At 32.9% G+C, this 22,910-nt stretch overlaps 1 protein-coding gene across 3 annotated transcripts; it reads right to left on the reverse strand.

Annotated features, from left to right (window-relative positions):
- Positions 1–7,449: 7,449 nt before the first annotated feature.
- Positions 7,450–20,876, reverse strand: LOC128188253 (casein kinase II subunit alpha-like). 3 transcript variants are annotated; one of them, XM_052859203.1, is made up of 13 exons: positions 20,775–20,876; positions 20,394–20,529; positions 19,179–19,290; positions 17,585–17,686; positions 16,964–17,014; positions 11,613–11,672; positions 11,291–11,374; positions 10,894–11,004; positions 10,635–10,736; positions 10,254–10,354; positions 9,685–9,833; positions 9,193–9,279; positions 7,450–7,889 (listed from the first exon to the last, which is right to left on the reverse strand). In XM_052859203.1, exons 2-13 carry the CDS (start codon positions 20,486–20,488, stop codon positions 7,783–7,785), a joined length of 1,161 nt encoding a protein of 386 aa, XP_052715163.1. In that variant the 5' UTR covers positions 20,489–20,529; positions 20,775–20,876; the 3' UTR covers positions 7,450–7,782. The 3 variants fall into 3 exon arrangements, with proteins under 3 accessions (XP_052715163.1, XP_052715161.1, XP_052715164.1); XM_052859201.1 differs by having other exon boundaries at positions 20,394–20,870; XM_052859204.1 differs by having other exon boundaries at positions 9,154–9,279; positions 20,394–20,866.
- Positions 20,877–22,910: the final 2,034 nt, after the last annotated feature.

Here is a 22,910-nt window from a genome sequence, read left to right on the forward strand (position 1 = left end):
CTGCGATTGGGATATTACAATTAACAGCGCTCCAAATATTGATGCGGCAGTTGCACAGTTTACTTCAACATTTATGGCATATGTTCGTGAATGTGTACCCGAAAAAACTATAACCATACGCCCCCGCGATAAACCGTGGTACGACTCGATGCTTCGTAAAACTATGAGAATTAGGGACCGCTTACGAAACAAAGCTTTAAGAACCAATAATGATGCCGACTGGACAAAATTCCGACACGTTCGTAATAAAGTAAATAATATGAAAAAACACGCTATAACTAATTATTATGATAATATTGAATCTGCATTACATGATAGTAGTAGGAATGGTAAAATATATTGGAAGTTGATGAAAGATTTATTCAAAGTTAAAGCAACAACTGAAATACCCCCATTGCAATTCTTTGAAAATGGACAACCTACATTAGCCTTTTCAGATATTGAAAAAACAGAAACTTTGAACAAATATTTTTCATCAATTTCAAATATTGAATCTGCGAATCGTTCATTACCAAATTTATACTATATGTGTAATAATTTTTTTTCAGATATTCACATAGAGGTTCAAGAAGTTTTTGACATTATATCAATCTTGCCCGTTAATAAGGCTATTGGCCCTGATAATATTAGTCATAGAATGTTGAAATATACAAAATTTTCCATTTCAAAACCTTTATGTATGCTTTTTAACAAATCACTTGTTGAAAATTCATTTCCAAATTATTGGAAAATAGCTCATGTTCTACCGCTCTTTAAGAAAGATGATCCATCTGTTGCAAGTAACTACAGACCGGTATCCCTGCTAAGCTGTGTCAGCAAAATTATGGAAAGGATAGTTTTTAAGCACGTTTATAATTTCTTTCACGAAAATAATTTATTCTATAAATACCAGGCAGGTTTTTTGCCTGGCCATTCCACGGTATTCCAGCTATTAGAAACATATCATAGCATTGTCAAAAGTATAGAAGATGGGAAAATGTGTTGTATGATTTTTTGTGATTTGTCTAAAGCTTTTGACAGGGTGTGGCACGAAGCCCTAATTTTTAAACTTCAAACTTATGGTATAAGTGGGCATCTTTTACAATGGTTTAAAAGTTACTTAAGTGATAGAACACAAAGGGTAATGTACAAAAACAAGTTATCATCAACGTTATGTATCAATGCTGGTGTTCCACAAGGGTCAGTATTAGGACCACTTTTATTTCTTATTTACATTAATGATGTAGCAACGAATATGTTATCATTTTGTAGACTTTATGCTGATGATAATTCATTACAGCATTGTGATTTATATACTAAAAACATTGAAATTGTATTGAACCATGATCTGAAAATTCTCAGCGATTGGTCTGACAAGTGGTTATTGAAATTTAATCCGTCTAAAACAAAAGCTGTTTTTTTCACTAAGAAACATGTAGAAGAATTTCCTAAGTTATTTTTTCAAGGGTGTCAACTGGACTATGTTTCAACCCACAGACATCTTGGTTTACTTTTTTCTAATGATTTAAGTTGGTCTCAATATATTAATAATATAGTAAACAGTGCATACAAAAAATTAGGACTTTTGAAAAAACTTAAGTTTACTCTAGGTAGAACTAATTTATCAAAAATGTATATCACGTTTATTAGACCAGTTCTTGAATATGCTTCTGTAGTATGGGACGGTTGCAATATGTTTGACATGGAGAGATTAGAAAAAGTTCAATTAAGTGCTGCAAGGATTGTTACTGGTTTACCCATTTTAGCATCTACAGATTCTCTCTACACAGAAACTGGCTGGGAATCTCTGGTCAGTCGACGAAATAAGGCTAAATTAATAACCATGTTTAAAATTTATACAAATCAAGTACCTGAGTACTTGAGCAATATTATTCCTCCCGTAACAAAAAATGTCTCAATATATCACACAAGAAATAGCGAAAATTATAGTGTTCCAATCAGCAGATTAGAACTTTACAAAAAATCTTTTGTACCTGACACCATTCGGAAATGGAATTCTCTCAAATTAGAAGTTAGGGAAGCAACGTCTCTCAACATATTCAAGAAAAACATTACTGAAAGTATTCCTCAACCTCCAAAATATTTTTCATTTGGTAAACGCACTATTAATATTTTACATACCAAGTTGAGACACAACTGTATTTTGAATTATGATCTGTATAGAAGAAACATTATTGAATCACCCAATTGTATTTGTGGTCAAAAGGAGGATGTTTATCACTTTTTCTTTGTATGCAAGAATTATGTAAATGCAAGAAACAATCTTTTTGAATTACTTTTTAATAGGCTTGATGAAACAATTTTAATTAACTCACATTTGCTTCTTTGGGGTAGTGACAATTTGTCTTACAATACATACAAACTGCTTTATTTTTTCAGCAGTTCAAAAGTTTATTAATGAGTCTGGAAGATTTAATAATTAAATTCCTTTTTGCTTTTGCTTTCTATACTGTACATTAACGTTATCTACTATATATTTGCAATTACTTTGTAAATGTATGTCTATGAATTTAATTATTATAAAGTCAATAACTATAAGTAACATGTAATATTATATGTACTATGACAATTGTATATATTGTATGTATTATCATTAGGAGAGGAACTTGTAAGTTGCAAGAACTTGTTTCCGATCCTTTTGTGTTACTTACACAATAAAATATGTTCAAATCATTTGATTCATTTTTTTTGGGGGGGGGGGGGGGGGGCACATAGTCGTTGCGTGGGTTATATTAATATTATTTGTATGTACCGCTTAATCAACTAATTCGTATTCACCTTATAATTTTTTCTTCGTCATGCATTATATACCCGTACGTTTAATAAAAAATATATATTTTTAACATGCCCCCCCCCCGTTTTTGTCGCAGCAAAGATTTTTTGTTAAAGCTATACACGCTATAATTTACGTCAATTTTGAATGACAGTGAAAACGCATGTATTTGTCTACTTATAAAAGTTATCCTTAATCAGTAAATTACAATGGTGAATTCCATCTCGTTACAAAGATATAGATTTTTAATTGTTTATTTTCCTGCCAGGAATATATACCTTTTCATGAATATTGATGAAGGAAGAGCAAACCGACCTTATTGCGCATGTCCGCGGAGAACTAGGTGGTCGTTATTGTTTGCCTAATTAAATATCCAACTTGATTTTTAATATGCTTAACAGTTATTAATTTGAAAAACATACATGTATAATGAGTAAAATACGTTTGTCATTCACTATACCCTTACTTCTGCATTAACACTTATAGGATCTATAAATAGCACATAGGGGAAAAACACAGGTCTACGTCATTTTTTTAAAGGAAGAATTCATATCTACTCACAGGCTTGTATTTTTTTCTTTTGTTTGTACTCGTATATCGGACAAATGAATGCTTTACTGAAAACATCCTTTCCTTTGTGAAACTATCACAATTATGAAGATGTTGACCCTTCACCAGTTTTGGTATGATAGGCTAAATTTAGCTGTCGATATCACGTGATAGATTGATATTCACGAGGAGGCATTACTTTCCTGGCAGGAAAATAAATATTTTTTATTGTTTAATATTTGATATATTTGTTACGTGATCGAATTGAGCATTATAATTAACAGCATAAAGGTAACTTTTATTAGTAATCAAACACAAACATTTTCCCCTTTATTCAAAATTGACGCAAATTATAGCGTGTATAGCTTTAACTTTACATATAAAGATGTAAATTATGATGGTGTTGCCCCCCTCCCCCCCCCCCCACCACCACTTTTTTGAGAGTACGTAAAAAATTGAAATAAAATAACGAAATTAAGACGGAATATGAAGTTATAGATAAACTAGACTACGCTACCCCCCCCCCCCCTCCCCGCGGATTTTCAAGATTCTGGGAAGTTCCTTTTTTCTGTGGGTTTTTTTTTTTTTTGCTTCGTCTGCCTTCACCCCTTTCAAAAACGATGCTTCGTGTCTGTATACATGTGAAAAATATATTAAATAAACGTGAAGTTTTTGTAAATCTAAATCAAGGGCGTGTGGGTGATGTACGTGTTTATTAAAAAAGAATGTGATCAAAACAATGGTTCTGGATTACCATGACGCAATGGTACAAAATATTTAAAGTAGCCATTGAAATTGTGCATATGAGAACAGGTGCACGTACAATATAGGTTGTTTTCAATAACATCGCTTTTATATCAAAAATACTAAACAATCAGAGAACTTTGCTAGAAATAAAATGGGAGAATAGAGCGAGTAAAAATACTTAAAACTTATTGACTCAACTTAAGATATATATGGTTACTAATTTCATCAAGAGGTCGATACCAAATTTTATACATGTAAACGTTATAATTAATTTTTTTATAGTTTGGGGTTCAATTCAAATTTACGTACCTCTTGACATCTTTGTTTTCCCCAGTTTGCAATTTAAACATCAATAGTTGCAAACAATCTTCTTGTTGTAGTCTATTATTGCAGATAAAATGTAATTCATCAATTATTGACAATTAATTAAAATGCCAAAATGTTAGTTTTGGTATATTATATACGGTCAAACAAATTAACATTTTCCTCCGTATCTTTCGCTCCTTTTTAAACGAAAGTGAACAAGCTTACATACCCTATTCCCAGAAATATCACATCTAAACTCCCTGAAAATATTCACATATATCCTTTCGTCTTTATTTGGAATTTCCTGTATGCGTACATGCACAACTACATGTCACGTTCTTTTTTAACAACAAAGTTTCTTTAAATTCTTTTCAGCAGTTTCAGGCGAGTTGTGCTAGAAAACATATTTATCTTGGTTCCAAAAGAGGTCAAATTTCTGAAGAAATAAAGAAATCAGAATTTTCTACGATTACTGGTATGCACATCCACACATTGTGTCCTTATAACAAAGTTTTTTGAAATTCTGTTCCATGGTTTAAGGTGGTATGGGACATCTGTCGATATTAATATCGATTAAAGTACATTATAACTGAAATACTTTCACCGGTTTAAGAATTTTCAATGTTTAACCAAAAAAAAAAAAGCTTTTAAAAATATTTGGAGAGGTAAAAATTGTAAAAGGCCCAATGGGATTCGAACTCATGACTTACATATTTGTAGTAAACCCTCTTAAGTTACCCACTGCGCAACGCTGTAAGGTGACAATAATGGGAAAGAAAATTCTTTTACAATTACACTTTATATTTCATTGTTTATTTCGATAAACAATACGTCACAACATGGAAGTGTCCCATACCACCTTAAGAGGAGTTGCGCTGACCAAAACAGGACTGACAGCTACACGGACGGTCAAAACATTACACCACCCCCGCAACCTGTAGCATGGGGTTAAAATTAGTAAAACATACACGCGCAAAAGTAAATATCAGAACGAATCTTATATGTTATTTTATAACTTGAATTTTGGTAAGTTTGCCCTCATTTTGTACGTATAGCAGCCTCTTTCCCTCCGTTTGTTAAAGGTCCGTCTAACTACACAAGGTTAGCACCCGCCAAAATAAATTAATAAATCTAGCAAGCTGCTCCAGAAACCGGCTAATCCAAGAAGTCAGAAAAGAGGTAGTTCTAAGTCAAAATTGCGTGCAAATGCACTTTCCAAGATGTGATTTTAATTAAACTTGAACAATTGTTTATTTGGATATATCAGTATGTTTCGGATTTTTAAACAATGCAATTACAGAGCATACGATTTACATCATGCATTTACAACAAAATACATGTACATCGCCGGAAACCGACGGTCGGTCTCACTTCTTTAAGTTTCCGACGATGCACAAACTGTAGAATATATATACTTTAATTAATGACCCACCCCACCCGCACTTACAAGTCACTACATAACAGTTTGTGATTATTGGACGAGGATATCAACTTCAAATTTACATCAAGAAACGATAGATAGGGGTTAGCAAGTTCCAGTTATTTGACAAGAGTTGACTTTTTTCTCCCGCTCGCATCTGCTGAAAAATTCCACAGCATTATCATTATATATTTACGTTTTCCAGTGTCTTTGCCTGTGAAAACACTAAGTATCGATTTTGTACTATGTAACCCATAATACAAATGACGCCAAATTGAGGCGCCAGCGGGGTTTGCTTATTTATATTTAAATATTTAATCGTACGATGGCTTAAAATTATATAAATATATGCAATAAGGAATCATTCTTTGAATATTACGAGGTGATAATTTCGGTCGGGGCGTGATCAAATCTATCATCACGCCCCAACCAAAATTATCACCTCATAATACTCAAAGAATGATTCCTTATTTAAGACCAGCAGCAACACTATGATGTCTTTTATCGACTGTCAGATGACCATGGTCAATGAACAGGATGGCAACATCTTGTTCTCTCCATTGATCCCCCCCATCACTGGATCTTCGGCAACACAACTGTACAGTGAAATGAAAAACAAACGTAACACAGAATGTTTATTATTAATTTATTTCTCCCATGACACATTTCAATTTGATCACGGTTAAGGGCATATTGTTATCGGCCTTTTTTATTGTCAATTCTTTTAAAGAGAATGATGATCCAGCATACCTATGATTTGTACATGAAAACAATGGACCTCAGCTAACACACTTGAGGAGAACCATTTTATTTGTTATATGGAACAACCAACCTATACCCTCCATCCAAAATGATGACCCTGTTTTCTCTATAGAACTGTGTTTTCCTTTAACCTGATCATCATTTTAGATGAATTTTCTGAGATTTACGCATATGTTGATTGTTCCGGGCGAAGAATACTATAAAAATAAGGTCAAAGAAATCCCATGTAGACCATGGGGGAAAATGACATATTGCAGCTTACTGATGTTCATTTACAACAAAATTCAAAAAACAAAAATCACTGTTAAATTCTCAGCATTCACAAAAATATGAAAAACAAAATACAAAAGGAGTAATTATGTATATAAAAAGAAAGGAACATGTATTAAGTTTAGGATTTTCCACCATCATTTACTGCACAAATCTTTGACAAACTTTTGCATAACTTGAGACCATCTTCTTTACCACACAATACTATTAACATATCAATGGACAAAGATCAACACAAGGAAGATTCCAGACACAGTTTTCATAAAATCAACCCATTTCAAGTGAACTATTAACCCAGTTTTAAACTCAAGCTATTTCTAAAATTACATGTATGAGGAAAAAATCGGCATGAATCTTTTGTGTTCAATTCTGCTTCTGTTTTACAAAGCTTATAAATACATGATCTTATATATATGATTAAAAATTCTAAAAAGGGTTAAGTTTCATTTTGAATGGAAAGTTTTGTTCACAAGTTGGAAAACTGTAGCAGTGGATATAAAAACTGGAGGTGTTTGATTGACATCCATTCCCATCTGGAAATGCACCATGGAAAACATGCACCATTGCAGATTCACTAAACAATTGTAGTGATCCCCATCACATTTTGAAAGCACTAAATTGTTTTACACAATCTACCTAAACTGTCAAAATAAAGTCGTTGAAACAAATGTTCTAGGATAAAAAGTACCACCATCAGCATGTAGAAAATGGGTCAATTAACCCTCTTAAACATGAAACACTCTCTTCAAAGAGGGGCAGGAGGAATGTCCTTTTTTTCCCTAGGTTTTCAAACACGTTTCTTTTAAATTAAACACAAAAATGCTTTCAAAAATATCGGCTGTACAAAGATCTAGGTAAGTATATTTTTTATCATCAAATTCCCAGTCCTGGAGATTATCAAGTACAAACTGTAGCCTGAACATAGTAAGACGTCAGTAGAAAGTCAGAGGCTGGGCTAGGACTGTGCAGTGGTGGAGCTGGCGGGAAGCGGTGACATGGTGGGGGTTAATGCCGGCGAGCTGCTCACCGCCGCGGCGACAGACGAGCTGTTAATGGCGGCACCTGTTCAGAGTAAAAGGCAGAAGATAGTCAAGAAGAGGTACAAAGCCACACTAATACATAGCATGCATATAAATAAACAATTTTACCCAAACTGCTAAACTTTGGATTCAGAAAGAGTTTACAAATTTTACACTAGAAGATATTAAGGGACAATCAGAAATAATTTTTCAGAAGATTTAATTTTTTAACCCAAAAAATTAAGCTTTTTGAATATTTTACTCCTCCAATAAATTTATTCTTATCAAATTTTCCATTCCTTTAGAAAATCCTTTATAGCTCCAATTTATCATTTACTATACACACACTCAACCAGAAAAGTTATAAATTAACTTGCACAAAGATGTTAATACTGTGCTGCAAATTACTGCAGAGTTAAGATTCAAATAATATTGCTAAGCGCTTGACAGTTTTTCCTCAAATGAAATACAATACACGTGAAAAAGCACAGTGAAAATTTAATATTTTTGAAAAGAAAGGTTGAATATTGAAGAAAGAAAAGTGAACATTTGCCTACAAACTACACAAACCCTAGCATGCAATACATGTATCTGAAGTAGAACCAAAAGAAGAGAGCATCAGAGAGTCAGAGGAATAAGCAATGATCACAGATTTTGTTTTAATGCAAGCTACACATAGTGTTTGGAAAACTTAAGACTATGAAAGCAAATGGAACTAAATTGACGTTGATTGTTGCAAGAAATGCATATTTTTCTAAGCAAAACTAAAATTTGAAAGCCAAGAGCTATATCAGGTGCAAATTGTGCTTTGGAAAGGAATGTATCCTTTTTATTCTTGTCAGTGTCTCCACATAGGTCTGAAAATTTTCTCCATAAAACAAAATAGTGACAAGTCCAAGGAAAGTTGGTGCACGTCCAAAAAAAAAAACAAAAAAAAATAAAGATCAGTTTTCTATAAAGACCAGTGGCATTGAATTTTATTAAATAAAGGCACTCAACAGGACAAACATCTTGTAAATTGCTCATCACCATTCAAATACACATGCTATGTCAAAGTCCAAATTTTAACTTTCAAGTTTGGCAAAAGTGTAATTTTTGGGGTGAAAGTTGTTCAGATTTCCTTTATGTCATACAAAAATGGTCTCAATATCTAACATCTCAAATCATAACAAATACAGAAACCAGAGACAGAATTCTGAAAATTTTGAGATGAATGCAACAGAAGACGACAAGGAGACATGCGTAATCTTCCTACTGGGTTGACAGGAGCGGTCTGTGTATGTAATAGTGCTAACAACAATAACTACTCTATCGCTGTCTCTAGCGCTGTTTTGTGTTGTCCGTACCTCCTCCCATTTGCCCTGCATTTGACATGGGTGTAGGAGACTGTCCAGACATTGATGACATCCTCCCTTGTTCTTTCACTATTGGGTCTGAAAAAGTAAAAACATTTTCCTTCACTTTTTATAGTCTTTTCTTTTTCCTTTTACTGACTTGATCTTTAAGGAAGCAGAAATGAAAATGATTGTCCATGGTACAATGTGCCAAATTTTATTAAGCTTTAATCATTTTAATTTAATGTCATTTGTGCATGTATATTTATTTATCCAACATTTTTTTCTCTTTAGTAAATGTAAAATACAATTTAGAGAATGTTATCTAAAACATCATCAAAGAACAGATAAACCAAACCAAAAAATGTTTGGTCTCCATTACATTTAGATTCAGTCTTTTATCCCTGTGTTAATTTGCTTGAAAGCAATTGAAAATCTCTTGTTGTTCACACTAAAATGATAAAACTTATCAACTAATGTCTATAAAAACTTGAAGCAACTCACAAAAGTATGCATGATCCATGGCTTCCTTTGCAGTGAGACGTTCTTGATGATCATATCGTAAAAGTCTGTCTAGAAAATCTAAGGCCTCTGGGCTTACTAGATGTTGATTTTCATTGTGTACAAATCTTTCCCACCGTTTTCTTGAATGTCTAAAATTTTACGAAAACATAACAGAATAATTTTTTTTATACTACAAATTCATTCTCATTCAAAAATTGTAAATGAAGACAATCTTTTTTCTTTCAAACGATGACTTTTTAAAAAATAGTTCAAAGCCAACACTGTGGAATCATTAAAATTCGTGGTAGCCCAATTTCCATGGTATTACTGGGTAGCCCTCCCCCATGAGTTTACATCCTCGACCAAAACAAATTTTGATAAAGTTAGTTCTCTTACTAAAACTGAAAACTGGCACATCAACAAAATGACATCCCCACAAATAAGCAAATATCTCATTCTCCACGAAAATTGGCCCCTACGAATTTAAATGATTCCACAGTATTCCTCATTATTGATCTTAGATGTAAGGCAATGAAAATATTTATTTACTAGAAGAAAGAGACGCTTACCTGCCCAGTATATCATTGAACCTGTGGTCTAGATCTATTTGGTAATTCTGTATGTATAAATAGAGTTCATCTGTACCTAGAACTTTTGCTATCCGCACCAGCTGGAAAAGAATTCAGTTTCTTTACGATTAATTCTTAACATGATACAAACATCCAGCATGTTGAATTAATATTAAAAAAAAAAATGGATTTATTAATTGCAAACAAATGGGGAAAAATCATGTATTCAGTGTCATTTCTAAGGTATCATTCCTTTTAAAAATTGAGGGTGCAGACAAAGGGACATACATGTATATTGTTAAATGCTAAAATATACGAATGTTTCTTCTAATTTAGGTTTTACTGCATCAACAAAACTTGCCATTAGATTTTATGAATTACCTGATCATAATTGTCATGCCCATGAAAAAATGGCTCTTTCCTGAATATCATACTAGCAAACATACATCCCAAACTCCACATGTCTAAAGAGTAATCATACATCTGTAACAAAAAAAATTACCAGAGTTAATGAATTCAACACTTTACATTTTTGTTTCTGCAATAATCAAGTTAGTTACAATTGAAACTCACACATGTTAGCAATAATAATTAATGTAGTCCACAGTGTTTATATCAATAAAGAAAAATTCATCCTTACCTGAAAATCTAATAAAAGTTCTGGCCCTTTGAAGTACCTTGAGGCAACTCTAACATTGTATTCCATTCCTGGATGGTAAAATTCTGCTAAACCCCAATCTATTAATCTTAACTGCAAAATTATAGCAATACATCATCACAATATTAAACAGTCGTATTTTCTGAATATCCAATTGGAAATACTCAATTTTAACGAAAAACTTTTGTAATTGTAATGAGTAACAGGTAACATCTTCTATCAATAATATGGACCATAAAATCTAGAACTGGATGCTAGTCTTATTTTTCTTCTTCCAAAAATTAATATACATTTCTCTTTTACATTGGCATATCTGTTCAATACAAATTATACATGTTGTATTTTTTTAACTTCAAACAAAGAGAAATGGCTTTGGTACCTTTCTATTTTCATGATCTATCATGACGTTGTGTGGTTTGACGTCTCGATGCATGATCCCCATGCTATGGCAGTAATTTAATGCCTGTAAGAGGAAACATAGGTTACATGGTATTGTCAATCTTTAAGCAAATTTTCCCTGCACATTTAATATTCAATGACTCAAAGTTCAGCAACTTATATTTGGGATATTTTTTATTCAGAAATTTGTCTCTGGTATTTTATATACAATTTTCAAGTTGCTATATCTATTTTAGAAAATTATTTTTTTTTCATACTCTTATTTTGAGAAATAAGAAAATTTAACAAATTCTTAAACATACCTTGAGTAACTCATACAGATAGAACCTAATGTCATAGTCTGTAAATGTTTGATACAGGGTCTGAAAACAGATATAATTTACTGATTTACTGACAAAGACAAGTACATGCAATTGAAATATATCAAAGCTGTCAAAAAACACCATGATAAACTATTTACACACATTGGTACAGGACAGCTCATGACCAGAGTCTAAAGTCTCCTTCTAAAATATAGATTTATTAGACACCTCTGCATATTTTCTGCTTAGTGGACTGAACTGAGTTTGGTATAAGCTACCAAAATTATAAGTTCTGAAGTTAAAATGTCAAATGTTCATTGTAACCTTTAAGACAATGCTGAGAAATTTCAAGAATTTCATTCTAAACATTCTAGATTACATTTTGTTCATTTTTATTCAAAATTTGACTACACGTTTTCAAACTAACTTCCGATATAGCGAAGTACATTGAAGCGTTTAATAGGGGTTAACTCCAGAAAAGTTTCTACATATTGTTTTGACTGAACTTTGTCCAATCAGATCGTAGCTGGGCGGAGTTAAGACATTGCTGCTCGTGACTTGAATGAGAGAGAGAGGGACAGACAGACACAGAGAGAGAGACAGAGAACTGAGTAAATTATAAGTGTTGCCGATGAAGAAATATCGATATAAAAATTACATGTATATCCTATATTGGTATAACTTTAAAGGGTTTTAAAGAACGATTGAAAATTTCTTTGGCCGTCGACAACAGTGTCTTCATTCATGTACATTTGTATAAGAATGACGTAACTAACCAACTTAATTTCCTGGCATGCTGTCCGAGAATACGGGCATTAAATATTTTGAAATGCAAACGAATGATAATTTATGAATTTAGATGTAGTGAAAAGAAAAGGCAATGCAGGCAGATGCTTAGTGGAAAAATAAAACAATGGTGGACAAATTTGTCCTTAAGTAAAGAATGTTTCACACAGTAACCATGAAGAAAGTTTTTATACAAAGTAAATTTACAACCTATGTTTAATTCCAGTAAGATTCGGCATACTTTGATTAGAGTACTACCGGTAATATTTGTAATGAAAACAGTTTCTTAAATATTCAGTGATTGGGAAGGACCTGCGCCATGTGCCAGTCGCATTTTAGAGAAAAATGGTGCATTAAATCAATTACTCTAAGAGCCGAAGTGCGCATTCAAATTTCTCATCGGTAATAAAAGTTTTAGTGATGTCCGCTGGAAATTTACTCTGTACGACTTACCCAATCGTCTTTTAACACATTAGTTTTAAAACATTAAATTTCATTGGTCGTGTTTGGTAAAACAGAAATAAACAACCAATAAAAACGTTTCCACTCATTTATGCGTGGTAGATCATTCCAGAATTTCCTCCGAGAGAGAAGTTGAAGTCGCCGAGTATTCTGAGTTCTCAATTATGTAAACTAACCCCAAATGCAGTAAAATGATGATTATCTAATTGAAAAGACGTTTTCACAGCCTCAATTAATCCCTGTTGTGATTATTAAAACTCACGACTGTCTTACCATGCTTATCGTTACTGTAGGGGTTATAAATACGGGTGATGCAATCTCACTGTGCATTGAAAATTACAACCGATGTAATTATTTAAGTGTCAATACTACAATTAGTTGTAACTTGTAATTAGTTAATAACTCACAAAATTAATGTTTAAATAATAAGAAAAACTGTTTCCCTTCAGTTATCTTCAAAGTTTGAAAGATTCTCTACATAACGGTAATAATTGGGTCAAAGGGTTTGACTAATACCTCCAAAAAACACAGATGTACAGAGACTGATTTTATTTATCATTTAGCAAACACCATTACAAAAATTGCATCAGTGAAATGTATAAACACATCAAATGAATGAAATTTAACCAACTGGTTAAGTTTTAAAATTTTATAGAAATGGTTTTGCTCTAGGTTGGTCCTTGATAATATGGCCCCAATGAATAAATAGATGGCCCTTTCATTATGAAAATGGCCCATTAAAATTAATAACTCTGGGGCCATAGTCCCATTGACATTTTTGGCCTTCCCAATCACTGAATATTCGTACAGTCTTCGATGTTTGACATTACCTCATCCCATTATCTGTATATAGACATCGTTGTTCCCCGGTTAATGAATTTCAAAACACTTCAAAGTTACATAAATTTATAAGATAAACTAGACCTTGATTTGTCACTTTATAACTACTGATACAGCCTACTCCGGATATATTGAAATTCAGAGGACCATGCAAATTATTTCAATATATCCGTATTTCAATATAAGCGAAATTGACTGACGTGAAGCCGTCATTTTTGAAAGTTCAATCCCGATGTAAGCATAGAAAACCAAACCCGAACAAATTATTAGATAATCATTTATATATTTCAATAAACGGATTACATGGAACATTAGTCCTTGAAAATTTGATTAAAATTATATCCGAAAGTTTTGTAAGTTTCATTTTGTTACTATCTTAAACCTCATCATAATCTCGGATCGCATTCTTTTACGTTTTAGAAAAACATTAGGCCAGCATTTTTTTATTTTTAGATTTACGAAATATTTTTCAAATTATTTGGTGAGGAGGAGGGAAAAAAAATAAAAATAAAATTGAAAAATTTGTCCGTCAAGAAAAAAAATGAAAATAAAACAATTTCTAACAATATTTTTTTTATTTTTAAAATAAGAACATATGTCCAGGAGCTGCCATTTTTTTTAAATATCTAAGAAATTTTGGTTGTTGGTGATGTTCGTATCATAACATATTTTATCCATGGGCACTGAAAATTTGTTTTGATATATTGTACATGCATGTATAAAAACGAAGGTTTTTTTTTTTTTTTTATAAATACAAGTACATACTGTACATATACATTAAGACCAAAAAAATTAAGGGAGTTTTCACTTCTTCCTTGCAGAAAAATAGGAAGAAGTTTGAGAAATAATTTATTTGATTAAATTAACAATGCTATTCACAAATTCAAAATTTTAAAATATTGTTACTGAAAATAAATTGGATTAGAAGCATGTCCATAAATGTCAGTAAAAAATCAAACAAGTTTTTTTTATTTAAAAAAGACTAAATAACTTTTAAAATTTTATTTATTTATGTAACTATACCTTTAATAAAGGAAATGTTTCGTTATTTTGTTAGCTTTAACCTTAATGACAACTAAAATCATTCTCTTTCCTTCAGTCATAAGACCTGTGTTCAGTGTGTTTAGGGTTATTAGTCCAACCCTATGACCCACTTACAACCGTTATGTAGAGGATCTATTTCCAAACGGTTATATTATGATTATTTTAGAATTTATTTTGCAAAAATGATTTTTTTTAAAAAGTAACTTATCATTTTCTTGTCAATGAGGTTTTTTTTAATTTACAGAATTGTGATAGAAAAAGACTTCAACTTCTCTTTATTGAGGAAATTCTGGCTAAGTTGCCGATCACAAAACTTAATAGGGTCGTAAATTGTAGGGTTGGACGAAAGCAAACAGGAGTAAGCCCTTTGGTGGTTTTTTGTGACTTCTAGTGCCTGTGACTTGATCGGAAAGAACTTGGTCTTTTTATTAAATCAATGCATGAACAACAATAATTCAGACTACACATACGTGATTGCATCAACATTTATTTTTATTTTTACCAGAAAGAAAATTTCGGGTCGGAGGAAAATTAAAATTAATAGCTAGTTCAGGTCCATTTATTTTTATTTGAATTTTTAAAAAATAGGGTCGGCGGGTTTGTAAATCGAAATTTCAAAAAATGCTGGCCTTAGAGAAAAATCACCACACTCAAACGCTTCAAATATTGCTGAACGCTGCTTGTATATCATCGTAAGTGTACACGCGATAATCTTAAAATCCTTAGCAATTTCGAATTCAGGCTTTGTTCTTTCATCAATAGCCATAACTAGTTTGTATTTAGCGTCCGGAGATAAGGTATTTTTTTCCCGTGGGGTTTCCATAATACGTCTAGCCTCAATACATCCGTATTCGTAAAAACAAAAAATTAAACAGTGAATAAATTTTACTTCTTAATAAAAGTATAAAAACACACATGAAGAGAACTTATCAATTCACATCTTTGTATATCAACCGGTCAGTCTGGCATAATTACTGTCACCAACCGTGACGACAGCCGCCAGGGAAAACTTCAATATAACTGTTATAAAAACAACTAATTATCACCTTTGGGGACAGATCAGTGGCTTCAATATAAGCGATATTTCAAAATAACCAATTTCATTATATCCGTGAAATCAATGCAAAGAATATGAGAGGCAAACACTGGGGATTTATTTCTATTTCAAAATAAGCTGAATTTCAAAATAAGCGAGTTCAATATAAGTGGAGTAAGCTGTAGATAGTTCGCTCATCTGCGTCATCTATAATTTACTCCATTATCTCTCTCTCTCTTAAATTAGGTAACGAGCGGTAATGTCTCAACTCCGACTTCTACGATCTGATTGGACAAAGGTCCATCAAAAATTACGTAAATTTTTTTTTGGAGTTAACGCATATCAATCGCTTCTATGTACTTTGCTGTCAGTTTCTCCAATAAATATCAATGAACTTTGCATACAAAATGGAGGTTGATGGTGCTATTTCAGTATATATGTACATAAAATTTAAATACAAGATCCCTCAACATTATCAATGTCCTCTTTTGTTTGTTACTTTATATTGAGGTCTGAAAGAACTAGAAGTACTGTAGTCAGTAAGCTACAAAGATATTCTTATTATGTCTTGACCATGACCCTAACCAGCTCAAAATGGGTCAAGGCCATAAGAATTTTCATGTGTTAAAGGAATTTTTGGGTCAAGTATTAGCTTCTTCTCTTTTTTAATTATCAAAATATGACCAGGAGAGGAATTATGCATTTTCCCCTCAAAAAGACCTTGAACTTATCAAAATGGCCTTCTAAATAAAGTTCATGACACATCCTTATGCCATAAGTAACTTAAAGTATGCTGCATTCATTAGTTAATGACTGCATTCAAATTAGATACTTTCATCGTCTGTATCCTTGACCCTAGTTAAGGTCATGACACACCCTTCGGTCTTTATCAAACTATGTGCGAAATATCATTTTTAAATCATTCTCCATTACAATAATATTTCCCAAACATTTGGCACTAACAGACACAGTAATTAAACTTCATCCCCCTCCACCTTCAAAAAAAAAATTGAGGGGGTACGAAAGTCAATACGTAGTATGTTTTCAAGGTTTAAAGCATTTATTTCATCAAACTGTGGGTATGCTGTAAAATGATCTGCAAGATTTGCTTTGGTTAACAACTAATTTGGTTTTTCCTATGAACAAAACAGTTCAATTAGCTGATTCATAATTCATAGATTACCTTGAAGTCTGTGTTATTAACATGCTCAAAGATAAGAGCTGGTGTTCTTGACTGAAAAAAAAAGAAACAAATAAAAGATAATTGCACATCCAGATCATGATACTATTTATCACTCATTTAGTCACTACAAACATGATGATATTTAGCTTTAAATAGGTAATCAAAGACCATTTCCAACAAAAACAGGACATATTCACTTAATTACGATTGCTATAAATCTCTACTAAGGACGACCCTGAACTTTTAATATTCAATATATGACAATAGAGAACCAGGGTCAAACAACAGTAATTGAACAACAAGAACAGAGCATAAATTGTGAATCAAAGTGTATTTTAATAATACAAATGCCTAATATACTTTAAATGACACCATGTGCTGTATGATATAAGATGTGTACGACCCTGGACAACTTAACATCAACAACAATACACAAGTAGTCATAGCCTGTTATAAATATTGCTCAAGGAAGCGCAAACTAAGTGAATAGACAATTTCTACCATTGTATGCATTCTAAAATTACACACGCCTAACATGATCACAGTGAAGGATTTAAATGACCAGACAAATAAGATCATTATTTCATTGCCCAAGACTTTTATGATCGGGGGGGTACCTACCACAGGATCTTTCACGATGGCCAGCAGAGAAATGATGTTTGTTCCCCCACGTAAATTTTCTAAAATCTTTATTTCTCTCTTGATTTTCTTCTTTTTGACTGGCTGCAAAAATGTGAAACAAAACTTGTTGACATACATGTTGATATTTTAATTAGGTAATAAATGATGAACTACATGCACACTAAAACAGTTTTAAGTAAACAACTGTACTATGAATAAGTAAAAATAATTACTTAACTAGACATCATTGAGATGGTGACCATCTCAAAGGGTCCCACTTACCGGTAAATAACAGAAAATGGGATAAATCATTTCAGAGGATTTTGCTTTGACACTGATCTATGACTTAGAAATTTTCAGGTTGACATAGAGCTTGAAGTCAAGGGCATTACCCCTTACAAACAGACTTTCTGGAATTTAGTATGAGCAAGATTAAGCCAAAGGGATATAATTTGTAGTCTAAATCTGAATTTTAAGGAGATCTGCTATGACCTTCACATTTGACCTTAAAACTTGGTTTAAGGCTGCTGCACACCTTTTGCCCAAAAGATGTTTATGTAAAGAATGAGCCAGATAGGGCTAAGGAGAGAGAAAATGTGCTCTGAATTTTTTTTTTGGCGAGGTCTAATTTGACCTTGACCCTTGATCATCATTCAAGGTAGCTTTGACCAAAGGCACTCTATGGGTGAATTATGAGCCAGATTAGACTAAGGGGAGGGAATATATGATTCGGACAAAGATTTTTTACTTATTTCTGCTATGACCTTAACCTTAGACCAAGATCCCTGGTTCAAGGTCACTGCACATCCTTAACCCAAAGGCACTCTGTAGATGAAGTATAAGCAAGATTGGGTCAAGGGGAGAGAAGATATGCTTCAAACAAGTGATCTTGGACAGACAAATGGAGGGACAAACTGATCACTATAGGGCACCAGAAGAGCAGGGCCCTAATTATTTTTTTATCATAATTGTATCAATTTAAAATTCATAAAAATTATAGAAATGAGTACAAGTTTTATCAAACATTTTGTATGCTATAAATCCAAAGTTTTTTTTTGCAAGTAAGGAACAGAGCCACAATGGTCTGTAAACCAATTTTCCACAAAGAGATACAATTCTTCTTTACATGATACATATGCTGTAAACACTTCCAATGACATTTTCTATGCTGTAGACCAGGGGTGTGTTCAAGATCGTAGCAGCTAGCCTAGCCGCTAGGTTGTAGATATCTAAAACTATTGAATGGACTGCTAGGTCTCTGATTTGAATTTGGAGATAGCCAAAGACGAATTACATCTACCTAATCTGTTAATTTCAAGCAGAAATATACATGTTAAAATTTATCATAACTTACAGGATGAACAAAATATCACTAAATAAAAAGATTTCATGTCTGTTACAAGTGGTAACTAAGGTAGCCATCTTGAATTTGATGCTTAGCATAACATATTTAGGCTACGAATATTTACGTAGCAGCTAGGCTAGCTTACCATTCAACTATGTAGCCCTTGTTAGCAGCTACCATCTTGAACGCAGCCCATGATTCATGATATTGGAGGTGAATTTAAATGATGAAAGAATCGACCGTACATACCTTCAAAATTTTAATGACACATTTTTCATTGTTTGTGATGTTGACTGCTTCAAACACTTCACTGTATTTCCCTCTTCCTAATTTTCTGGCTATCTGGTAATCATCTTGTTGACTGAAATAAATCAAATTATAATAATCATCATTTTTGGCAGTAATGCCCATTATTTCATATATATCTAAATTTGATTAAAGAAGATTCTTCCTCATTGAAATTTGTTTTATACATCAGAATAAAGCATATACATATTATAAAGCCTTTGAGCAGACAACTCTTTAAATTCTCTTTTGTAATTAAAGTAGTTTCAAAGCATCTGTACTTCACTTTTGAGGGCTGGTGTTTGCATAGCCAAATATATAATGCTAATCGTTTTAGTACGCATACACATTACAATACTTTTTTTATAGGAAAATAACCTTTTTCATGTCAATTTAAACCCGACATAAAATTTGGTGGAATGACTATATATAATCATTTCTGCGAGGAAAAATTAGGAATTAACCCTGTCTAAAGTCTATACATATGAAGGCTATCTTTACAGGCTTGTTGCAATTTATTGGTGTTTATTTAACTGATACAGAGTTTGGCAGAGCATCAGAATCCCCCAGTCTTGCTTGTCATATATTGTGACTCACTAGAAGCAAGAGCAGCAAGACCAACCATCGGTTGTGACTTTGTAAAATTTTCTAGGAAGAGCAATGCCCACCACAACCACTCTTAAAATCAACTAAAAACAGTTTTGTTGTATGCGAAGTGGAAATTAATACTTAAGATGAAGTACAAGGATATGATCATCCAAAGATGCATCATCTTTTTGCACCAGCAATGCTTACTTTATCCCTCCTCCTCTCCCCCCCCCCCCCCTCCCCGGGAGGCTGAGCAACATTTGTGATGACCAGCACAAGTCTATGATAAAAATAGTCATGATTTACAAATCCTAAAACACGCCACAGCCTGAGAACTCTTTGTTTTTGTAGACTACTTCAAAGTAATGGCTTAACATTAAATTCATCTTATTGCATGCTCTGAGTCTTTGGTGAACTTATTTGGGTCATTCCAGTAGATTACTTTTCAGCATGTGTAGTGTGTATTTCTTTGTTGTGCATAAACAACTGATTCATGTTTTAGGGCTAGTCTGCTGTCCAAAATTTCACCAAAATCAGAAAAGTAAATGAAATTACTTAATTTAATGTGTATGTTTAGCTATCCATACTCACCCCCATTCAACAACATGTGCCTCGTAGTCCCAATACTCTTTTGATCTGTGCGCATTTACATCTGCATAGACCCGTGCTCTACTTTCAACAGGCATGATTGGGTATGTCTATGCCCGTGGACGACGAACTAGAATCTCTATAACCCAGAAAGAACTATAACATATACCACATTGACTTCGCCTTTCTCCTTTGGGTACGAATAAATAACTAGACAATTGTAACAAACCAGCCGAAACAGGCAGTTATCGTGGCCGTTCAATGGCCGAGAAAACGAGAGTTAATTCTGTCGATTATATCTTTTTACACTTGCAAACGATGGCAGAATGTAACATACTACTCAACATGAACTTAATAGTGTTAAGCTCAGCACATTCGACGTACTATATAAAAACCACATTACGACATTCCCCACCAATTTCAATATCACGTCTCTACTTTTTTCTTCTCTTATTCTCAAAATGGCTGCCGGTATGGTGACCCGCGAAATCAAAACGAGACGCGATAGGTTGTTTCCCTTAGCACATGCTGAGTTTCTCCAAAGACGAGTCTAAGTAGGCATATTTAGAAATAAATAATTAATCGCATGAAAATATGATAATCATTTCTAATAATTGTTATTATATATTTTGTAAAAAAAAATGTTTTAAATTTAATTAATAAAAGATTGATCTTCCCAAAAAAGATGATTTTACAAGTCCAATATAATATACTTAGGCCTATGCGCCTATATAGTTATATTTTCTCTTCATAATTTTTTAAAGAGAGAGAAAAATATCATTGTATCATTAAAACAATATGTAGCTGTTGATCCATGATTAGCACTGAGCGTTTAATCCTCCCCACCCCCATATAAAATATTTTCAGAAATATGAAGGGGGGTTGGGTGGACGGCGTACTCGCCGGTAAAATTGGGGAATAAACTGATCAATTAAGAAGTAATCAAGATTTGCAATATCAAATTGTGTTTACTGAACTATATATTTTTCATATATATGTACATATCAATAATTAATAACGGGGGGGGGGGGAGGGGGTCGTACTTATAAAAGTCGGTAGATTATATACAGACCATTCATAAAATATCACGCAGAAAATCAAGGTATGATTTATATAAATTTGTAAAACTATACACCGATGATTCTAATCTATCTGGGTTGCTCTGATCTCAAAATCAGCGATAGCAGCCAGTGAAACATTGGTCTGACTGACGCATTTCTGTTTTAACACATGAAGATCTCGATAAGATTAGGCGCCATTCCGCAAATAATCCTCAACAAGTTACACGTTTTTTGCACGCAACGGAGAAAACCCGCAGTATTTCACAGTCTAACTATATAAATCCAGCTTGACAGTAATTAGCAATGGACATGGCAAGGTTGCAGCGACGAAGTGGTTTTTTTCTTGAACCCTGCTACCTAAACATAAACCTATGTAAGAACTTGAATAAATTGTACCGTTTGTTCGTCTGTCCGTTATTAATGTTAAATAGAAATTGCGTACATCTATATATAATTCTTCAAAGGAAAAAAACCCTCCTCAACGACTGTATAATATCAATAAGATCTGACACGTTTCTGTATGATCCAGGTTAATATGTCTCAGTTTCTAGATATCTGTGCATATGTTAGATTTACCAAGATTGATATGATTAGATATTATATATATGTATACTATAGTACACATTTACCGGTTCTGTCTAATATAATCCGATATCACTTTTCATCAAAGGGGGTTATTTTTCTTACACTTGAAAAAAAAAAGAAAGATTTAATTTTTGTTTTCATCCAAATAACGTTTAGAACCTCGGTTTAAGTTTTGTCCTATTAATTGATTCCAGGAAGAGAAAATATAAAGAGATCAGATTTGTATACACATACTTTATTTAATAAATAAATTATTATATTTATATAAAATTTTCTATAAAGTATACACGAAGAATAAAAAAATATTGTTATAACTTAAGACGTTTGTACTGAGTTACATTATATGTGCAACTAAAAATATATTCTTACAATTTTTATTACAAAGATGGTGCATGTAAATCGGAAAAATATTCTGGATACATTTCATAAGTTCATGAAATCATGTTTAATTACCAGTGTGGGGGAAAAGAGAGGGGGTCACGTGGGGGCGAGGGTGCTATTGAAAAAACCAAGAGAACAGTGTCCGACGGGCATTTCTCGAAATAAAATTGTTGATGATGCATATTCATAAAAAAAATATGTTTGGGTACAGAAGGCCAGGGACCTAGAGAGAGAGAGAGAGAGAGAGAGAGAGAGAGAGAGAGAGAGAGAGAGAGAGAGAGAGAGAGAGAGAGAGAGAGAGAGAGAGATGAGGACGGAAGGAAGGGGTATGTTATATTTTGTTATCTTGTTCTTCAGACACACAAGAGCTAAATGTAACACATCATCCTGTCAACCAGATCGACATGTAGCAATTATTGTGCAATTTTTTAAAATAGTTTTAAGAGAAAAGGGATACTTTCTCGAGCTCCACTTTTCTGGGTCATTATGTAAA

The sequence above is a fragment of the Crassostrea angulata genome, chromosome 6 (genome assembly GCF_025612915.1).
Source record: "Crassostrea angulata isolate pt1a10 chromosome 6, ASM2561291v2, whole genome shotgun sequence".
NCBI lineage: Eukaryota > Metazoa > Mollusca > Bivalvia > Ostreida > Ostreidae > Magallana > Magallana angulata.